This window comes from Chiloscyllium punctatum, chromosome 11 (genome assembly GCF_047496795.1).
Source record: "Chiloscyllium punctatum isolate Juve2018m chromosome 11, sChiPun1.3, whole genome shotgun sequence".
Lineage (NCBI taxonomy): Eukaryota > Metazoa > Chordata > Chondrichthyes > Orectolobiformes > Hemiscylliidae > Chiloscyllium > Chiloscyllium punctatum.
This window is the reverse complement of record NC_092749.1, coordinates 111,779,911-111,801,374: the sequence shown is the minus strand read 5'-3', so window position 1 is coordinate 111,801,374 and position 21,464 is coordinate 111,779,911. Positions and strand designations below refer to the sequence as shown.

At 39.5% G+C, this 21,464-nt stretch overlaps 1 protein-coding gene across 1 annotated transcript in view; it reads left to right on the top strand.

Annotated features, from left to right (window-relative positions):
• Nucleotides 1–21,464, top strand: part of aplf (aprataxin and PNKP like factor) — a 65,941-nt gene that overhangs the window by 5,455 nt on the left and 39,022 nt on the right. The window contains exons 3-5 of the mRNA XM_072581532.1: nt 6,608–6,768; nt 8,749–8,956; nt 11,277–11,406. Of these exons, the coding sequence (XP_072437633.1) occupies nt 6,608–6,768; nt 8,749–8,956; nt 11,277–11,406 (499 nt within the window). The remainder of the gene's footprint in view (nt 1–6,607; nt 6,769–8,748; nt 8,957–11,276; nt 11,407–21,464) is intronic.

Below are 21,464 nucleotides of genomic sequence, written 5' to 3'. Positions count from 1 at the left end.
AAAAGAGTTAAAAGCAGCAGAACTACTGGACACAGCACCAAGTGTTCTCAATAAGGTAACAATGTAGCACTGGGTGGAGCAACTCGATTAGTTCATTGCCTGGAGACAAAAATAAATTTGAATTTGGCCAATTAGTTTAAATTATACCCTGAAAAATATCAAACTCCAATCCAGTTTGAATTGAATATATTGACAATCTTAAAAGCCAATGACACGATCTGATGCTTTGGGGGTATAAGACTGGGGAAAATTGAACAGCTGGGAGGAGAACTGCCAAGCCTAGCCTGTAAACAAACTGCTCGAAAAATAGCTCTCGTAAAAGGACCTTTTCGATCAATAGCCTGTGACACAGAAATTCCTAACAAAAAGGAAAGAAGACACAGGAGATCAAAATAGAAGAACGAAAGTTGCCTGGTTTTGAGATAAGAAGTGTAGTTTTGTAAATTTTTAATTGGGAGTTTTATCGTACTAATATTATAGAAAGAAAGGTAAAAGATAAGTTAGAGGAAGAAATGATAAATAGTTATTAGTTAATTATTTTCTGTTATACTGAAAGAAATAATGTTGGTAAGTTTTAACTTTAAATAGTTCTTGGCAACTCAAGTTTTTACAGATTACTGCGCGGGATAAATCTTTGCTGTGTTGCTGGTTTTAAAATAAGAAGGAGGGTTTACCCCGTGTCATAACACCTGGCAACATCCTTGTAAATCTTTTCTGAACCCTTTCAAGTTTTACAGATGTTTCCCTTTGTGGGCAAGACATAAGCTAGAAGAATACAGTTTAAAAGTAAATATATATATATCTCATTTCAGATGGAGATGAGAATTTGTTTCTAAGAGTTGAAAGTCTGCAGAACTGTCTTCCCCAAAGTGTGATAGAGGCAGGATGAATGAAATATTTTTAAGGCAGAGATAGTTTCTCGACAACAAGGGGTTCAAAGCGTGTTGGAGTAGAGGTCACAATCCAATCAGCCATGATCTTACTGGAAAGTGGACCAGGCTTAAGGGACTAAATGGCCTTTGCAACAGGGAGACAGTAAGGACTGCAGATGTCAGAAGTCAGAGTCAATAGATGTGAGGCTGGAAGAGCACAACCGGTCAGAGAGCATCCAAGGGGCAGGAAAGTTAACGTTTCGGGCTGAAAACCTTTGTCAGGGCTGGGGAGGGGGAGGGGAACCCAGAAGTAAATAGAGGGATGGAGTTGACGCTGGGCGAAGTGTCACCCCTGTCCCTCTATTTACATCTGGGCTCCCCTTCCCCTTCCCCTCCTCAGTCCTGACAAAGGTTTTAGAACATAGAACATAGAACAATACAGCGTAGAACAGGCCCTTCAGCCCATGATGTTGCGCTGATCTGTGAACTAATCTAAGCCTGTCCCCCTACATTATCCTATCATCATCCATGTGCTTATCCAAGGATTGTTTAAATCTCCCTAATGTGGCTGACTTAACTACATTGGCAGGCAGGGCATTCCACACCCTTACCACTCTGAGTAAAGAACCTGCCTCTGACATCTTTCTTAAATCTATCACCCCTCAATTTGTAGCTATGCCCCCTCATACACGCTGACATCATCATCCTAGGAAAAAGACTTCCACTGTCTGCCCTGTCTAATCCTCTGATCATCTTGTATGTCTCTATCAAATTCCCTCTTAGCCTTCTTTCCAATGAGAACAAACCCAAGTCTCTCAGCATTTCCTCATAAAACCTTTCCTTCAGAACAGGCGGCATCCTGGTAAATCTCCTCTGCACCTTTTCCAATGCTTCCTGTAAGGGGGCGACCAGAACTGTACACAGTATTCAAGGTGCAGCCGCACTAGCATTTTATGTAGTTGCAGCATGAGATTACCGCTCCGAAACTCGATTCCTTTATCAGTAAAACCTAACACACGGTATGCCTTCTTAACAGCACTATCAACCTGGGTGGCAACTTTCAGGGATCTATGTACATGGACTTCAAGATCCCTTTGCACATCCACACTACCAAGAATCTTTCCATTGACCCAGGAAACGTTAACTTTCCTGCTCCTTGGATGCTGTCTGACATGCTGTACTCTTCTAGCTTCACATCGACTGAATGACCTATTCCTTCAATTTGTATGTTCATATATAAACTGAGTAAGAGATTGCAGTTGCAGGTATGAAAGGATCTCTGTGCCCTCAGGCTAGAGGAGATTATAGGGTTAGGGTAAGATAATGTACTGGAAGGATTTTAAAATGGGGTTTCAATTTTCAGGTTATAAAGTTTAGCTCCTAATCCAGCTAAGAGGGCGCAGGGCTGATTAGTAAGTACCCTGTAGTACTTATTACAAGGTATGAAATGTAGAGCTTTGGGCGAGCCAACGTTTACAAGGGATGGATAATTAGATGGTGATTGCAGAACATTCAAATAGTGGACCTGATGAAAGGTTCGCCCCCACACCTTAAATGTTAATTCTGTTTCTGACTCCAAAGATGCTACCTGACCTGCTGAGCATTTCCAGCATTATTAAAATCTTACTGAATAGTGGAATTTAGAAAGAACACGAGTATGGATATGGGTTTCTGCAGCAGAATCCACAAATAAAATTTATAAATACATTGAGGCAAATTAGCACTTTTCTTTCAGAAAATATTAGATTTAACAGCATTATCTCAGTTCAACAGTTGTTTTATATCACTTATATTTTTCATGTTTAAAATTAATTCTGGAGAAACAAAACAGTAACCTTCTGTAGTGGGATCTATTTAAGCCATAAATAAAAATGACAACATGGTTCTTCATACTCTTGGGATTTAATCTGTTCTGATGCAGCACTGGGTTAAGATAACTTCTTTTTAGACCTGTGCAAGTGTGTTTTATGTTACAATGTACCTGTATAAATTGGAATTTTTTGAAGGATAACCAGTAACTAGTTATTAATTATTTTAGGCCATTCTGAAACTATTAAAATATGGGCCTAATTTTTATTAATATTGTAAAGTTCTGCTGAAAATAAATGAAGGCAAGGTAATGATTAAGCAGGAGTAGAGAATTTTATATCTGGATTGATTTTTTTTTGTAGTATATTTATGCGTTTTGTTAAATTAGAAAATTAAACTCTTGAACATGCCCACCACTTGTTGGTAATTCATGAAAATTCAGTGTCCATCATACACCTCTTTTCCCTTCAATTTAAACCTTAATGGCAAATGATTAGCATAGTCCAATTGATGACCATTCAGGCCTTCTGCATTAAGATGACATTTCTCTAGTATAAGTCTGATTGAATTTGTTTCAAACTAAATACTGGTGATTGTAACACATGAACGTGCTTGTTTTATATTGAGAAATTCTGCATTATTTACTGTAGAACTGTTGAGGCTCTACAGCATGTTCCAGCAAAGCAAGATGGTATTTGCTTCCATATCACTTGATATGTTGTAAGTATTTGAAACTCCAGAAAGAAATTACCAAAACATTTGTTTAAAAAAAGTCATAAAACCAGCGTAGTGAAAAATAGAACTTGACTTATTAGTTTTCAGTCACTGATCTGCTACATGAAAGAAAGATGGAATTATGGAATCTGAACCCAAAATTCTGGTCATCCTTGTCTAAATTCTTTCATGCATGAGAGTTACCCGCCCATAACTGCCTTGAACCAAGTGAACAGCTCGATTATTTCAGAGGGCAGAATATTGCTTTGGGTCTGCAATCCCATGTAGGTAAGGCTGGATAAAGATGGCAGATATCCTTCCCAGATGGCATTAGTGAACCAGATAGCTTTTTAAAATAAGTTTTATACAAGTTTGATCCTTTTGATTTTTATTTTAGCAACGTTGACACAATGTCTGAAGAATGGTGGTTTGATTCTGTAGCTGATTGGGTAGAACTAGGTGTTGATTTGAAATTCTTTCCTTTCAGAGGTTTCAGGTTGTGTGTTTTTCATGGTCAGATGGTGAAAGATGTTTTTTGGATACAGGCTTCTGGATGACATTGAGTTCTGTAACAATCTGTGGCTTGACCAATCCAAGGGCTGTCGTTAGGGGCAAGAACAAGTTGTCATTATTATTTCCTCAACTCAGAGACTGCTAATGTCATTCTGTCCCATAAATTATCCACTTTACTACTCAGTGAAGTAGCAGAAGCCTGTGCAGCTGAACTGTCCACGACATAATCCCACTTGATCCTCAAGTTACTAAAACCCTCCTACTATCTTTAGTTATGTAGCTGTCCAACTTCAATTTCCAACTATAGTAAATGGAAAGAATGTGGTGCTGGAAAAGCACAGCAGGTCAGGCAGCATCTGAGGAGCCGGAGAATTGACATTTCAGAAGCTGCCTCACCAGTGCTCTGATCTCCAGCGTCTGCAGTCCTCACTTTCTCCTAGTCAATGTAAAGGCCATTTTCCTTTTAGACTGTGGACTCAAGATGGGAAAATATATTGTTTTAAGCCATGAAGATTGTGCAGAGATGTTTGCAGCTTTAAAAATAAAATTTCCAGGAGCATTATAAATTGTATATTAAGCGATGACTGCCTGACAACATGTTGATTGGTTCCTGGGAAGAGGATGATGGCCTTTGTTTGTGAACAGCACAGCAGAAGTGTCCGGCTGCAAAGAGAAAACACAGGAAGTAACCAAAATGATTGTTGAGGGCAGAGCTGGCGACATTGTTTACTTGGACTTTAGTAAAGTCTTGGTAACGATTCTGCATGCTAGACTAACTGGTAAAGTTAGATTGCATGGGATTCAGGGTGAGCTTTCCAATTGAATATGTAATTGGCTTATTGGCAGGAGACGTTGGTGGTGGTTGAGGGTTGTTTTTTCGGACTTGAGGTCTGTTAGCAGCAGTGCTTCACAGGGATCGGTGTTTTGTTTGTCATTTATGTAAATGATTTAAATGAGAATATAGAAGATCTGGTTAGTAAATTTGCGGATGACACCAAAATTGGTGGTATAGTGGACAGTGAAGAAAGTTATCGAAGATTACAAACAAATCTTGATCGATTGGGTCAATGGGCTGAAGAGGAGCAGATGGAGTTTATTTTGGATAAATGCAAGGTATTGCGTTTTGATGAAACAAATAAGGGCAGGATTTACACAGTTAAAGATGAGCTTTGGGAAGAATGGTAAAACAGAGGGACCCAAGGATTCGGGCATGTAATTGTTTGAAGTTTATGTCATGTAGACAGGGTGATTAAGAAGATATTTGCCTTCATTACTCAGATCATTAAGTATAGGAATTGTGAAGTTATGTTGAGGTTGTACAGGACATTGGTAAGGTTTCTTCTGGAGTACTATGTGCAGTTCTGGTTGCCCTGTTATAGGAAGGATAATAGACAATAGACAATAGGTGCAGGAGTAGGCCATTCTGCCCTTCGAGCCTGCACCACCATCAATATGATCATGGCTGATCATCCTTAATCAGTATCCTGTTCCTGTCTTATCTCCATAACCCTTGATTCCACTATCCACTATTATTAAGCTGGAGAGGGCTCAGAAAACATTTACCGGGCTGTTGCTGGGAATGGAAAGTTTGAATTATAGGGAGAGACTGGACAGGCTGGGACTGTCTTCATTGGAGTGTAGGCAATTGAGTGGTGGCCTTATAGGGGTTCTTAAAATTGTGAGGGGTGTGGATAAGGTGAATGGCAAGTGTCTTTTCCCGATAATGGTGAATTTCAAGACTGGGGGACATCTTTTTAAGGTGAGATTTAAAAAGGATACGAGGGGCAACTTTTTTTTATATACAGAGTGGTTTGTGTGTGGAATGAACTTCCAGACAAAATGGCAGATGTGGGTACAGTAACAACGTTTAAAACACTTTTGGATAAGTACATGAATAAGAAAAATTTGGAGGGATATAGGCCAAGTGCAGGCAAGTGGGCCTAGTTTAGTTTGGGATTATGGTCGGCCTGAACTGGTTGGACCGAAGAGTCTCTCTCCGTGCTGTGTGACTCAATGATCCAAATCTCGTTCTCCTCCTCCTATGTGAACTTGTAAAAGAAAATCTCATGGTAGCTATTTGTCACTCACACAATTTCCTCTGTAAACTGCTGTCTCTGCAATGGCTACTGTTAAGACAAATGATCCAGTTTTTGTGGAAAAATAGTTGGAGTTCCAAAAATGAAACCTCAGAAACCAATGTGAAACCAGCAATTTGAACAGAAAATGCAGGAAGTACTCAGCAAGTCAGGCAACATCTGTGGTTGAAGAAACAATGATTCAGACTCATTAATGTTTGCCAATTGTGTTGAAAGTTTGAGGTTTAACTGTCAATTATCACTTGTATCCCTACTTCAGTAATGTTGGAGATGGGTGTGTGATAGGCAGGCTAGGAGGTGTAGATCTCAAACCACAATCAGATCATTCGTGATCTTATCAAATGGTGGTCCAGACATGCTCTAAGGCCTAATGGTCAACTCCAGCTTGTAAATCTTGTTTTATAAATCAATTCTGGCTAACAGAAGCAAGATTTAATCATTTCAACAACAGGTGAGCTGTGGCAGGGTGAATTAACTATTTTGTGGACCTCCCGAAAAGCCTTTCTGGACTCAAGATAGAGAAATGGTGCATTATTTAACCACTTAGTATTGTTAGGATGTCAGTTTGCATCAGGTATTGCTCATCTCTGTTCTTTATTCCAGTTACACACCAATCCATGCTTCTATCGGTCATCAAATGGAGACCAGCTTCTGCCCCTGGCTAAGGATGAATGGCACTGGCTGAACCCAGGAGACTGTTTTTCTTTACTGCCAGATAAATACATATTCAAAGTAATCTTACCCAGCTTCGAACAGACGTTAAGGTGACTTCATCTTTAAATCAGAAGCAAATGAACATTAATCATATCTCTGTCTATGAATGCATTCAACATTAATGGTATGATGTTTTCACAGAAAGTTAACAACATTACATTATCTAATGTAATGTAATGACTTCCCATTCCGATATTGTAAAGGTTAGGACAGTATGGTAGAAGTCTGTTGTAACCCAGATGTTTCCAGTCCTAAACGTGAATTGGTTAGCTGGGCCACACTAATAAGAAAATGCTTACTTTTTCCTATTTGTAACAGCAAAACAAGGATTTAGATAACTATTTGCTGGTTTCTGGGAGCTGTGCAACTCCCAGCAATAAGCAAATTCAAACCACATTGAACCCTGTTATAACAAGCTACCATGGTCATTTTTGGTGAACTATGTCTTTGAACAGTTAGATCAATATATCATCTAACTCATGTTGAATAGTTCGTATCTTAAGCTATTTTTGTATGAGAATTGATTGGTTCTATTTTCACAGTTGCCATAAATTGATGGATAAATCTGTTTAAACTTGCTCTGCTGTCCATGAAAATGCTTAGAATCATATGAACTAAGAACTGAAGCAGTCCATTCGCCTCCTCAAGCCTGCTTCACCATCCAATAAGATTGTGGTAGATATGTTTATCCTTCAAATTGCCATCTACTGCTGATTATCCTTTACTCCCCTTATCCTGCAGGAGATTATCCACCTCTGTTTCAAACATAGTCAGTGACACTGCCTCCACCACCTTCTGAGGCAGAGTGTTCCAAAATTCCACCACATTTTGAGAGAGAGAAAGAAAAATCACTAATTTTAAGACCGTGCTCTCTACTTCTGGACTCAGCCACAGGAGGAAACATCATTCCTGTATCGACTCTTGTTGATGCCATGCAAGATCATATTCGCTACCATCAAGTCACCTCTCACTCTTCTAAACTCCCAGTAGAAAAAAAGTCCAGTCTGTCCAACCTAAGACAACCCATCCAGACTAGTAAAGCTCCTCTGAACCACCTCCAACTCTCAAACAGAGATTCAAACTACACACAGTATTCAAGATGTTTTAACAAAGCCCTGTATAACTGAAGTGTAGCATCCTTATGTTTGTTTTCAGTTCTTCCTATAATAAACAATAGCACTCCAGTAGACTTCATAATTAAGTGCTGTACCTCCATGCAAATCTGTTGTAACTGATGCACTGGAACACCTCAATTCCTCTGCACTTGAGAATTCTGGAAGGTATACAATGGAGAAAAGTTAATGTATTATCCTACTTGATAATTGTTTCTGTGCTTCAGTGCTTTAGAAGTTCTGTTCTATATAGAAAATAAGTATTGCAGTAAGGTTATAATTTGTTCTTAATAATAAAAATTATTCTTAACAGTATCTTTTTGGCTCAGACATTTTTCCCTTCCCTTAAACCTCTTTCTATCCTTCAGTTTTGTCCGTGTCCTGAATTGATTAGCTTGAAGAGTTAGTGAAATATATATGTAAAGTAAATTTTGGAATAAAGTAACTTGGGTCTCTGTAACACCATGTTATTTTCATAAAACCTTTGAAGTGTACTACAAAACTCACTTTTAGTGACAAGTGTAATCAACTATATACTGCATAAGGCTATACTACCAGTGTAGGTTCTCACCTGAATGAGGATATTTAAAATATGCTTTGAGGAAATAAATGTATATTTATTAACTTGTAACTGAATATTTGTAATACTCATTAAACATGAATTATAAATATTCTGTTCAAAATGCCTTCATTAATCAATAGTGTTTTGAGAGAAGGATTTGTTTTGTTGGTGGATTTTAAAAGGTGGTGTTAAATTGAACCAAACTGCGAGAAGAAATTTAGATTCATATGTTGCACTGAAACCTGAAATGGTAATTATATTGACAAGCAAATTCAATTACGAATTTTGATTCATGTCTAGAAGATTTTTCTTTAGTCTATGAAAATGCATTTATGCCACCTTTTAATGCATTGCAGAAACAGCGATCTGTCAAGTTTTGAGGATGATGAGCAATCTAATCCTGCAGGAAGTTTGCATAAGGAGAAAGGGGATGTCAGCGAGGGCCCAGATATACCTCTGGGTTACTCACAAAAACCCACGACATCATCTGAGGCATTAACAGCAGATAATTATTTCCGACAGCAATCCAGCAGAATTGAACCAAATGGCATCTTGCAGAAAGTGGTAAGGGTCATGTAATTAGCCGATTTTACACTTAAATGTTTAAAGCAATGAATACTCATTTAACCCCAGTCTAATACTGCACCTGCTGAGGTAGGACTGGATCAACTCCCTGTAATCTTCTAGGATTCAGTCTGAAGCTTTTAGAACTAGGACTGTTGTGGATCTTTGACTTGGTCTGCAGGATTATTCAGTGTAAGCAAATTAATATTGAAGTATGCAAACATATTAAAGTAGGCTAACTTACTTGGGTCAGTCACAATTTGCCACAGCTCTCGGACAAGGGAGGCAATAGATTGAGTTGCTGGTTCTGAATGCTGATTGGAATCTACTAATTTTTCTGCTGCAAGTGTACATGTCGGTTGGATTGAATTACTGATTTACATATTTGAATTATTGATGCTCCGCTTGCATGAAAGGAACAACAACTTGGGTGAAATCCATCCATTTAACTTAAAATTGTAACCAAATGGTCCTGTTTGTTTTTAATTGATTTGTTATTTAATCTAACTCTCTTTTACCTTGATTACTGTGGAGTTTTAAAGAGGCTGTCACTTTGCCTCAGTCCAAGTACACACTTTTACACCCAAATATTATGAATATAATTAGTGTAAGATCTTTGTTAACCATTTTTAAAAAAATTAAAGAACACAAACACTGCCTCTTTCTTTGATGTAAACCCGAAGAGTTTTTATGGTCTATTATAAAGTAAGAATTCTTGCCATGCAGCGATCACTTTTTGAATGAATTTGAATTGCCTGATATTATCTATTAAGTGTGGTTTGAAGAGAACATTGCCACTTCATTTTAATTTTTATATCTAGTTCTAGTTTTTAAGAATGTTAAGGCTGTTTAGCCAAGTTCACAGACAGTACATCTCAAATACAATGTTTGAATTGCTGTGATAGCAATTTCAGTTTTCAGTTATATAGAACTTTCTAATGTTGTGAACTGACCCAAGGACCTTCAGAGGCACAGACGACAAAGATACACAGAGTCAAAGGTTACCAAAGGTTTGACCAGGATGTGTTTTGAGAATAGTTGTTAAAGGAGGAGAAGGACATTCTGGGTTTTTTAATGTGGCTGAAGGCACAGGGGAGATTTAGAATCCTCTTTTTAAATTCATCTTATTGCCTTAAAAAGAAGTATATGCACGCATCCATTTGTAACAATGGCAGCTAGGGATGGGCAATAAATGCTGGCCAGTCAGCGGTGCCCATGTCTCATGGGTGAATGAAAAGAGAGTAGGATAAGGTCCTCACTTAGACGTCACAGTTGTTGTATGCGTGCTTTTATACAGTGACTTTTTCTAACTTGATTTCTTTTTGGTTATTACACATCATGCAAGTTACTGAAATTATAATGAAGCAAAGCTAACCACAGGTGAAAGAATTATAACCAGTTATTTGAAATAAACACAAATACTTACTTATACTCAACTAAAGTCCTTTTTAATCCCTTCCACTTCACACCTTGCCCTGGTTTGATTGTTTTAGCTCGTTGCCATTGCCAATTTGCATTATTTCTCTGATTCCAGATCATTACAGATACTATATGGTCATGCAAAGTGTCATATAAATACCAATCGTTTTCTTCATATCAGGAGTCTGGAAGATTAATGTTGTTTATGCTGATGGTCTTAATGGGTATTCGTTAGTTCAGTTAGCCCGACTTTGCAACAGTAGGTACTCTCCGCACTTGCAGACAGATAGTTGCTTAAAATGTTCTGAATCCATTTCCCAATTGGGAAATTTGATCCACAAAGTACATGGTTTGCTCCAATCTTGTAGGAACAAGCTAGAAGTTTGATTTCATGAAATATGAATTTAAGGTTCTTGGAATTGAAAGAAACAACTGAAAGCTTTCTGATTGTCCTTTAAAAATGTAGTCTTTTACTGCCCTTTCTTCTAGACTTTAGAAGTTGATAATTCAATCAAGTTTTTAAAAAAAAACTCTTTTTTTAAGCAATAGCCAAGTAAACAAGAGAAGTCCTTTCTAACAAACATTGAAAATTACTGCTTCGGGCTTTCACAATGTATCAGTAAAGTCATCTCGTAAGCTGCTGAATCATATAGGTTAGCACCTCACCTTAGACCTTCAGTTAACATCAGTGCTTTCAGCTCAGTTATTAAGTCAAGAAAAACCATTTGGTCACAGCTTTAGGTCCTGATCACAATGAAATGACTGTCACTCTTGAAATACGATGTGATTGGATTCTGTTGTAATGTTCCAATTTTCTAATCCCATTTGAGACAAGTATTAAAATAAGTTGAGGTAGTGTGACCCATCCTCTGCTAACCAAACCAATCTTGTGTTCTTTTAGTCAGAGAGCGAGCAGTTGAAGAGTGGTCATGCAGCACCAGCCACTGTACAAAGGAAAAGAATCTTGCCAGCTTGGATGCTGCAAGTTACTGCAGAAATGCAAGACTCTTCATCGGCAGTCAGTAAAAAAGGTAGGACTGCAGACTACTAAAGATGTTTGCTGCATTAACAGCAAATAATTCTAATTGAGTTCTTGTTTAATGCAATAATACTTTTTTTGTCCAGCAATATCCTTTTATGGCTGTTGAGTCATGCACCTTCTTTGCTGTCTGCAGATCCAAACTTCTGATCATTAGTGTGACAAAACAAATATCATAGCATGTCATACTGTCACTGCTGTTTCTAAATGGAAAGAAAGATCAAACTGCTGTAGGTTTTGCAATAATGTCTTTACGTTTTTAAAATAGATTTGAAAACCTGACATTGTGAAGATCAGAGTTTTTAAATCTTACACTTTGGTAGAGGAGTCCACTGGCACTTAGTTGGGATATTTCACTGAGGCAATTTCTGCCTTCTCGGATGCAGCTAAAGGCCCTATGTTAACACACAGATTTGAAGCAAGCGTAGGCCTTTTGGCCCCTCTACCCTGTGCCACCATTCAGTAAGGTCACAGTTGCTGATGGTTACCTCAAAATATTCAGTTATTTCATCTGCACTCCTCTCAGGGAAAGACAATTCCAAAAATTCTCAACCCTGTAAGAAAAATAATCCTTATCTCTGTCTGAAATAGAATGCCTTTTGTTTTTAAATTCTCTACCTTGTTCTAGTCTCTTCCACAGGAGAGAAATCCTCTCAGCATCCAACCTTTCAACTCCTTTTGGGATCTTGTATGCCTCACAGAATCTCTCAGTTGTTATAGTGCAGGAGGAGACCATTCAGCCCATTATGTCTGCACTGGCTCTGAGAGCTTTAACTTTAATGCTACCCTCCTGCGTTTCTCCCCCCTAGCTCTACCCATTGTTTCTATTTAAATAATCATCCATTGCCCTTTTCAATGCCTCAGTAGAACCTACTTCCATCACAAACAGTGCATTCTGTATCCTTCCTATTCGCTGCATGGAAAAGATTTTTCTCACCTCACATTTGCTTCTTTTTGCAAAACACTTTAAAACTGTGCTTTCTAGATCTAAATCCTTTTATGAGCGGGAATAGTTTCTCCCTATCCACTCAGGTTCTTGAAAACTGTCATCAAATCTCCTATTTGCCTTCTCTCTCTGGAAAAACATGCCCAACTTCTACACATTTTCCTCATTTCTCAAGTGTCCCATCCCTGCCACCATTCTGATAACCTTTTGCAACCCCCCCCAGCAATGCATTCATGTATTTCACATCGTGAGGCACATCCAAGTCTCTCTACTCCTGCACACTTTTTCAAATTGTATCCTTTATTTTATACTGACTCTCCATGATCTTTGTATCAAAGTGCATCACCTCTCACTTCTGCTACCCATCTGCCCACCCCACCAACACGTCAATATTCTGTTGATGTTCTACACTGTCGTCCTCACTGGATACAGTTTTCCCAAGTTTTGGGTCATTACAAATTTCACAATTGTCCCCTATACATCAAGGTCCACATCATTTATGTATGTCAGAAAAGGCAAGCGTCTCAATACTAACCACTACATGCCACCTTCTAGCCTGAAAAGTCAGATCGCTTTTTATCTTCTAAATTCCAGTAGATGGAGCACAGCCTGTCTGATATTTCCTCATAAAATAGCCGTCTCATTTTCTGAACTGCCTATAATACAATTGCATCCTTTCTTAAATAAGGAGACCAAAACTGCACACGGTACCCCAGCTAAGGTTTCACCTGTGCAAAATGCAGTTGTCACAGAACATCCTTACTTTTATATTCCATTCCCCTGGCAATAAAAGGTAACATTCCATTTACCTTACCAATCCCTCACTGCAGCTGCAGACTAATATTATGATTTAAGTTCCAGGATATCTGTGACACTCTTAGAAGAGCAGGGGAGGACCTGACTGAAACATTTTCAGACATCCTGATTTGTAATGAGTGCTATACAGATTCAAGGGCTTTGGAGGTTTGCAATTGGTGTTGGGATTTAGGTACAGCTTCGCATTTTCTGGCAGTGCTACCTTCACCTATCTGTCTCACTAAACCACACTGATGTTGAGTGGAGAAAGTGGTAATTACCCTTTGATACAAAATAAACTCTGGGATCACTGGCTTGTCATAGGGTGTAATCCCAAGTTTTGTTTAGTGATGTGATTGGCTCTAAAACTCCTTATATTTTTATCATTAGTTGCTTTCTGGAGTTAATGCTGTCTGTGTGTTGTCATCTTGAACTTCAACTTAAGGAGGCAGCTCCAGAAAAACAACTTGTGCTCATATCCTGCCTTTGATGTAGTCAAGCACCCCGCGATGTTTCACAGAAGTGCTTTAGAGCAAACCGAACCACATCGGGAGATAATAGGACCAATAAAGAAAACTTAGTCAAAGAGGTAAGGTTTAAGGAGGAGAAACTGAGGCAAGGTGACATTTACTGAAGAAATTGAAGAACTAAGGGCTTGGGTAGCTGAAGGCATGGCTGCCAACAGTGAAGGGATTAAAATCAGGATGATCAAATGGCCAGAGGTAGAGGAGTACAAGTATTGTGGTGGGTTGTGAGGCTGGAGGAGTTGACAGTGATGAAGAGGTTTGAAAGGGCAATGGGAAAGTTATAGTGATAAGGAAAGGTCTAGGAGTTGGGGGAAGTTTAGGAGAGAGGGAGGGGGTAGAGATGGGAGAGTTTTATGGGCTGGAGGAGATGACAGATATAGTGAGAAGTGTATGGGTCAGAGGAGGTTATAGAGATGAGAGAGGTCTGGGGTTGGAGAAGGTAACTGAATATAAATGGGGCTGGAGATGTTAGCGATGGGGAGGGGGTTGAAGTGCAGGAGGAGGTTACAGGGATAGGGAGGGGGTCTCGCAGCTCGAGAAGGAGGGAGATGTCTCGGGCTAGGGTAAGTTACAGAGATAGGAAGACGTTTAGATGGCGAAGACGTTTAAAAGGGATGAACTGATGGAAAGTTTTGAAAATGTGAATCACAAATTTTTAAAAAGCAAATAATTGTTTAACTCCGAACCAATGGAAATCAGTAAGCATAGGTAAATGGGACTTAGAACTTTAGATGTCCTGAAGTGGAAGGTGGGAAGTGGAGCTTTAAGAATTTGCATCAATTGCAAATGGATCGGTTGTATTTTAGCTTCATAGAGGTGTACAGCACAGAAACAGACCCTTCAATCCAACCCGTCCATGCCGACCAGATATCCCAAACCAATCTGATCTCACCTGCCAGAACCCGGTCCATATCCCTCCAAACCCTTCCTATTCATGTACCCATCCAGATGCCTTTTAAATGTTGCAATTGTACCAGCCTCTACCACTTCCTCTCGCAGCTCATTCCATACACGTACCCACCTCTGCATGAAAAAGTTGCCCCTTAGGTCGCTCTTATATCTTCCCCCTCTCACCGTAAACCTATGCCGTCTAGTTCTGGACTCCCTGACCCCAGGGAAAGACGTTGTCTATTTATCCTATCCATTCCCCTCTTGATTTTATAAACCTCTATAAGGTCACCCTTCAGCCTCTGACACTCCAGGGAAAACAGCCCCAGCAGGTTCAGCCCCTCCCTATAGCTCAAATCCTCCAACCCTGGCAACATCCTTGTAAACCTTTTCTGAACCCTTTCAAGTTTCACAACAACTTTCCAATAGGAAGGAGACCAGAATTGCACGCAGTATTCCAAAAGTGGCCTAACCAATGTCCTGTACAGCCGCCACATGACCTCCCAACTCCTGTATTCAGTACTCTGACCAAGAGAGGAAAGCATACCAAACATCGCCTTCACAATCCTATCTACCTCCGACTCTACTTTCAAGGAGCTATGAACCTGCACTCCAAGGTCTCTTTGTTCAGAAACACTCCCTAGGACCTTACCATTAAGTGTATAAGTCCTACTAAGATTTGCTTTCCTAAAATGCGGCACCTCACATTTATCTAAATTAATCTCCATCTGCCACTCCTCAGCCCTGATCAACATCCCATTGTAATCTGAGGTAACCTTCTTTGCTGTCCACTACACCTCCAATTTTGGTGTCATCTGCAAACTTACTAAGCATACCTCATAGGCTCACATCCAATTCATTTATACAAATGATGAAAAACGGCCTGTAATCCTTGATCCCCTCACTAATCAAGAACCTGTTATCTTAAATACACACAGTGATGTGGCCTCCACAGTCTACAGTGGCAATGAGTTCCACAGATTAGCCATTGTCTGGCTGAAGAAATTCCTCCTCACTCTGAAGCTGTGTTCTCACATCCTCGTATCTCCTACCATGGAAACAACTTCTCCATGCCCACTCTATCCAGGCCTCTCCGTATTCTGTAAGTTTCACTGAGATTCCCCCCCCCCCCCCCCCATTCCTTCTAAACTCCATTAACTCCAGAGTCTTCAACCACTCCTTGTATGACAAGCCATTCAGTATCAGGATCATTCTTGTAAATCTCTTCTGGACCTCCTCCAATGCCAGCTCATCCTTACAGGGCCCAAAACTACTCTCAATATTCCAAATGCGGTCTGGCCAGAGTCTTGTACAGCCTCAGCAATGCATCTCTGCTGTGATATTCTAGTCCTCTTGAAATGAATGTGAATGTTGCACTTGCCTTCCTAAGTGCCAACTGAACCTACATGTTAACCTAAGACAGTCTGAACTAGGACTCCCAAGTCTCTTCTGTGCTTCAGGATGAGAAGGAGATATAGTAATGGGTTATGAAGAAATGGCCGCGGCATTGAATAGGTATCATGTGTCTGTCTTTACAGTGGAGGACATGAATAACGTGCCCTTGACAAAGAGACAAAGGTAGATGAAGACCTGGAACCAATCATTATCACAAAAGAGGTAGTTTTGTACAAGCTAATGGAGCTAGGGATACACAAGTCTCCTGGCCCTAATGGAATGCATGCCAAGGTACTGAAAGAGATGGCAGGAGAAATTGCAATTGCGGTAATTTTCCAAAATTCTCTGGACTCTGGGGCTGTTCCAGCAAGCTGGAAAATAGCAAATGTGATGCCACTGTTTAAAAAAGAGGTAGACAAAATATGGGGAATTATAAACCAGTTAGCTTAACTTCTGTACTGGGGAAAATGCTTGAGTCTATTATCAAGGAAGAAATAGCAAGGCATCTGGTTGGAAATTGTTCTGTTGGGCAGATGCAGCATGGATTCATGAAGGGCAAATAATGCTGAACTAATGTTTTGGAATTGTCTGAAGGCAGTGCGAATGTAATGGACAGTGGCACCCAGTAGATGTGGTGTATCATCTAGATTTCCAAAATACACTTGACAAGGTTCCACACAAAAGGCTGCTTTATAAGGTAAAGATGCAAGGCGTTACTGGCAATCAATTAGCATGGTTAGAGGATTCATTAACCAACAGGAAGCAAAGAGTGGGAATAAATGAGTGCTGTTCTGAGTGACCAGTGGTGTGCCTCAGGGATTAGTGTTGGGACCACAATTATTCGCAATTTATATAGATGATTTGGAGTTGTGGACCATGTGTAGTTTGTGAAAGTTTGCGGATGACACTAAGCTGAGTGGTTGAGCAAAGTGTGCAGTGGACTGTAAAACTTTGCAAAAGGACATAGTTTGTGAGTGGGCAAAGGTCTGGCAGATGGAGTACAATGTTAATTAATGTGAAGTCATCCATTTCAGTAGGAATAACAGTAAAAAGGACTATTACTTGAATAATGTACAGTGGGACCTGGGTGTCTACAGATGCAACAGGTAATTAGGAAGGCAAATGGAATTTTGACCTTCATTGCTAAAGGAATTGAATTTAAAAGTAGAGAGGTTATGTTACAGCTGTATAGGGTGCTGGTGAGGCCACACCTGGAGTACTGCGTGCAGTTTTGGTTTCCTTATTTGAGAAAGGATATACTGGCACTAGAGGGGGTGCAGAGGAGGTTCATTAGGTTGATTCTGGAGTTGAGAGGTTTGGCTTATGAGGAGACACTGAGTAGACTGGGATTATAGTCTTTGGAATTCAGAAGAATGGGGGGGTGCGGAATCTTATAGAAACATATAAAATTATGAAGGGAATAGATAAGTTAGAAGTAGAGAGGATGTGTCCACTGGTGGGTGAAACTAGGACAAGAGGGCATAGCACCAAAATTAGGGGGATCAGATTCACAACTGAATTGAGAAGGAACTTTTTCACCCAGAGGGTTGTGAATCTGTGGAATTCTCTGTCCAGTGAAGTGGTTGAGGCTTCCTCAGTAAATCTTTTTAACGTTAAGAGAGAAAATGTTTTGATCAGTAAAGGAGTGGAATTGAGGCCACGAAAAGATCAGCCAGGATCTTATTGAGTGACAAAGCAGGCATGAGGGGCTGGATGGCCTACTCCTGCTCCTAGTTTTTAAGTTATGATCAGGTTTCTGAAGCCTTTCCCTTTTAGAAAATAGTGTACACCTCTATTCTTTAACCGAAGTGTGTAAGCTCTCACTTGTCCACATTGTTTCCATCTGCCACTTTTTTGCCAACTCTCCTAGCTTGTTCACGTTCTGCAGCCTCTCCACTTCCTCAGCATTACCTATCCCACCACCTATCTTTGGGTCATCTGCCAACTTTGTAACAATGCTTTCAATTCCTTCACCCAAGTCCAAATTTCAGCTGTCTTTTAATTCATGTTTAATTAATATAATGCAGATTCAGTTGGCTGAGTAACTGCTTTCTGTCCTGTGCCATTCTGTGATTCAATCTTGCTAATATGAATCCAGGTTGAATTTAATTGGAGCCAGATGCTTCCTTTCACTGTCATACCATCATAATAAAATAACAGTTATCATTGAACTAAGTTACTCAATTCTGTCTGCATAATTTATTTTCAAATAATCATCAAACATAAAGAACACACCATGCTTTTCTCATCAGTAGGTTATCTTACTTCACTGTAGAAGGATGGTTTACAACTGTCCTCCAACATCTCTTGTGCTAGTGAAGGCTCTCACAACTCACTGCCTTTGAAGGCTAACTATTTGCGAAAGCCTTTCTTTGCCCACTTGTTTAGAAGGTTCTGTTATTATTACTTCCTTGCTGCTCTCAGACAGAAATGATATAAATTCTAAATTTGTGAGGTCTTTATCTGCTCTGTGGTGTATTTTTCCATTTGCAGTTGCCTTTTTTATTACTTATCAATGAAGGCATCTTTTGATTTTAATCCAATGGAAAGCAGCCAATCACTTGATGAAAATGCAAACTCGTGGAATAGTTTTGCCTTATTCTCGATATAAATTATGCTGCAAAGGTTGCATATTTGTCAACAACTCATTGCCTCAAGAAGATGGTGGCATATGTTAGCTTTTAAGCTAGCATGGTCTTTCATTTTTGTACTGTGGTGTTAGAGGAGATAATTTCAGCATTTTTCCTTACAATGGTGAAGGAATGATATACATCCAAGTCTGGCAGGTGTGTGCCTTTGAGGTTAATAGGTAATGATGTTTCTGTGACCATACAGTTCTTGGCCCATGGAGGATTGAGAGCTGGTGTTAAAGTGAGGTTTGTTAGTTTCTGCAGGTTGTGCCTACAGCATGCCAAAGCTAGAAAGCAAATTGAGTTTAATAGCATAAGTGTCAATCAAAGCAACCTCCCATGTCCTGAATGGCATTGAACCTCTTAATTGTTGTTGAAGTTGCATCTTGTTGAGTGTTGTATCATAGTCTTAACATGAGCTACGTAGGTTGTGTAGAGGCTCCAAAGGATTAGGCAATTAAATGCTGCTCGTGTATAAACCTCCTGTTGCCAAGTTGATCTTGTTCAGTAGTGTCACCTAGAATGTTGATAGTTAGGGACTTGATGAATAAATGTCTTGGATACTTGGTGATTCTGGTTTGAATTTCAGTAGATTACCAAAGTGTGGGACAGCCTTAAAATATGGTGCTAAAGGATTATGAGGGTAACCTGGATGGAGAAATGAACTAACAAGGTAGTGAATAAGGCAAAAAGAACAAGTGAACTCCGAAATTGTCAAGAGAAGACGATGGAGCTCTTCAGGCATATTATCCATGCAGAAGTGTTGACGTGTTTAATCAATACGAAAAGAATTAACTGATAAAGATAAAGCAGCTGAAAGTGATGGAAGCCTGTAGACAACATGTGATGAAGTTGTACCTTTAATAAGGTTATGCTGTCCTTGTTTTTTTTTTCTTCAGGTGGTCATTAAAAACACAGGTTCTGAAAAGTCTGAGTTTAGATGGGTTTTAGGGTCAGTTTGATAATAGTTAACAGATACTGCTGCAGGCAGAAGGCTTTCAAGTTTTAAAAAAACTTGTATAATGAAAAGTGGGTGGCCAATTCTCCCAGCTCAGTTCTTCTCTGGTTTGATTTTCATGCAGGTGTGTGTGTGTGAGAGAGAAGAAAGTCTGCTTCTCTCTCTCTCTCTCTCTCTCTCTCTCTCTCTTTTACTCTCACCTCTTCTCTCTTCCTCTCTTCACTGTCTCTGCTCTCCCCTCTCTCTTTCTCACTCTGTTGCAAGTATTTTGGAAGCTTGTTGGTTTTCAGATAGGATAGGTTATTCTGTGTATTCTATTTTCTGTTCTTTGTGTTTCGTTCAGTAATCTTGTAAATAAATTCTGTTTTGTCTAAAACTAAGTAGTTTGCCCAGCTGGTTCTCTCCTGGAATATCCACTGTTCACTTGCTTAAAACAAATAACAAAGTTAAGGTCTGGGCTACCTTCTTGAAATGTTTTGAGGGGTTCTGGCCCAGTCCATAACAAACATCAAAGACTGGCTTAATCTGAGCTCCAACAACCAAGCCACCCACTGTTGCTGTGATCGGAAAGACAATGCACACCCATGAAATGGCACTTCGATGACAATTACAATATGTTAGATCTCTCATGAGTACATGATGTGGATGTTTCAGTCTAATGTGGAAACTGCTTAAACAGATGTTTGCCTTGGTAACTGTTGAATATCGCTAACTATTTTGTGGTTAAACAGGATGAGATAACTTGGATTTTGCTGAACGACAAGCTATGCTTTCTGCTCAGAGAATGCAACCCTTCATGGATAAATATTTTAAGGAACACATTTTACTTATGCTCATTGTGTGGGATATACCTCTGTGAAATCTTTGAGAAATGTTTGAAGTGCACCATAAGCTCATAATGTAACATTCTGTATTCTTACAAGCCAGATGAGAACCTAATATTTGCAGCATTAGCAGTAATAATAATCTTTGTATGTGGATGGTGACTGCTTTGCTTCACTGACCAGATAGCAGCATCTGCAGAAGTTTAGAGTGAAGTCTGGAGTTTGGAGAATGAGTTGCTATCTTGGCTATTAAACCTGTGGTGAGGTGGAGAAGCTGCTACCGGGAATTTTTCATACTTTGGCACTCTAACTGACCACTGTCCTCTGCCAGATAAATCAGCATAGATATCTCGCGTGAAGTCGGAAGAGTGAGATGTTTTCAAATATCACATGCAAGAACTGGTGCAGAATGTTTCTGTCAACTGTCTCTGGCCCTGTTGCATTAGAAGAAAAACAATCCAAATCTCTGCCTCAATCTGGAAACGCGACTGTATTTTGTTTATCATTACTTTTCAAATGCAATAAAGACAAACTACAAACTGGAGGAAGAACACACATTGAGGTGTCTTCCCTATTCCCTGTAAGCTGTCTTCTTGCTCCACCAAATCTGTGATATTTGAATGGCAGACCTTCATTCTAACAAATTTGAATTGTGGCAGATTTCAAATTGAAGGGAGGCACCGTGTTAGATATTGCTGTTGTCGCCACTTCTGTTCGGCGATCTGTTATCATGGTATGTCGCATTCATCTGTTTTGTGCCAATCTCTCACATTCACTGAAGCTCACCTGTGACCACAGTGATGTCGATTATACCACTATCTGCCACCCTCCACTTTGCCCTCTAGGTCTCTGTAGTTTTACGTCTACGATAAAATTGTTGATATACTGACATTTTCATTTCTGGATGCCACTTTTTAAGAGTTCTTTGTGTGCTTAGAAATTCAAGTACCTCTTCACTTATCTTCTGGTCAGTATGTGGGAGTTTTTTTTTTAGCAGATGTCTTATTATTTTATAGAGCCTCTTATTTCTTCTAGCAATCTTTATTCATTGTCCAGATTTCTGAGGCAGACAGGAGAATGGATAGAA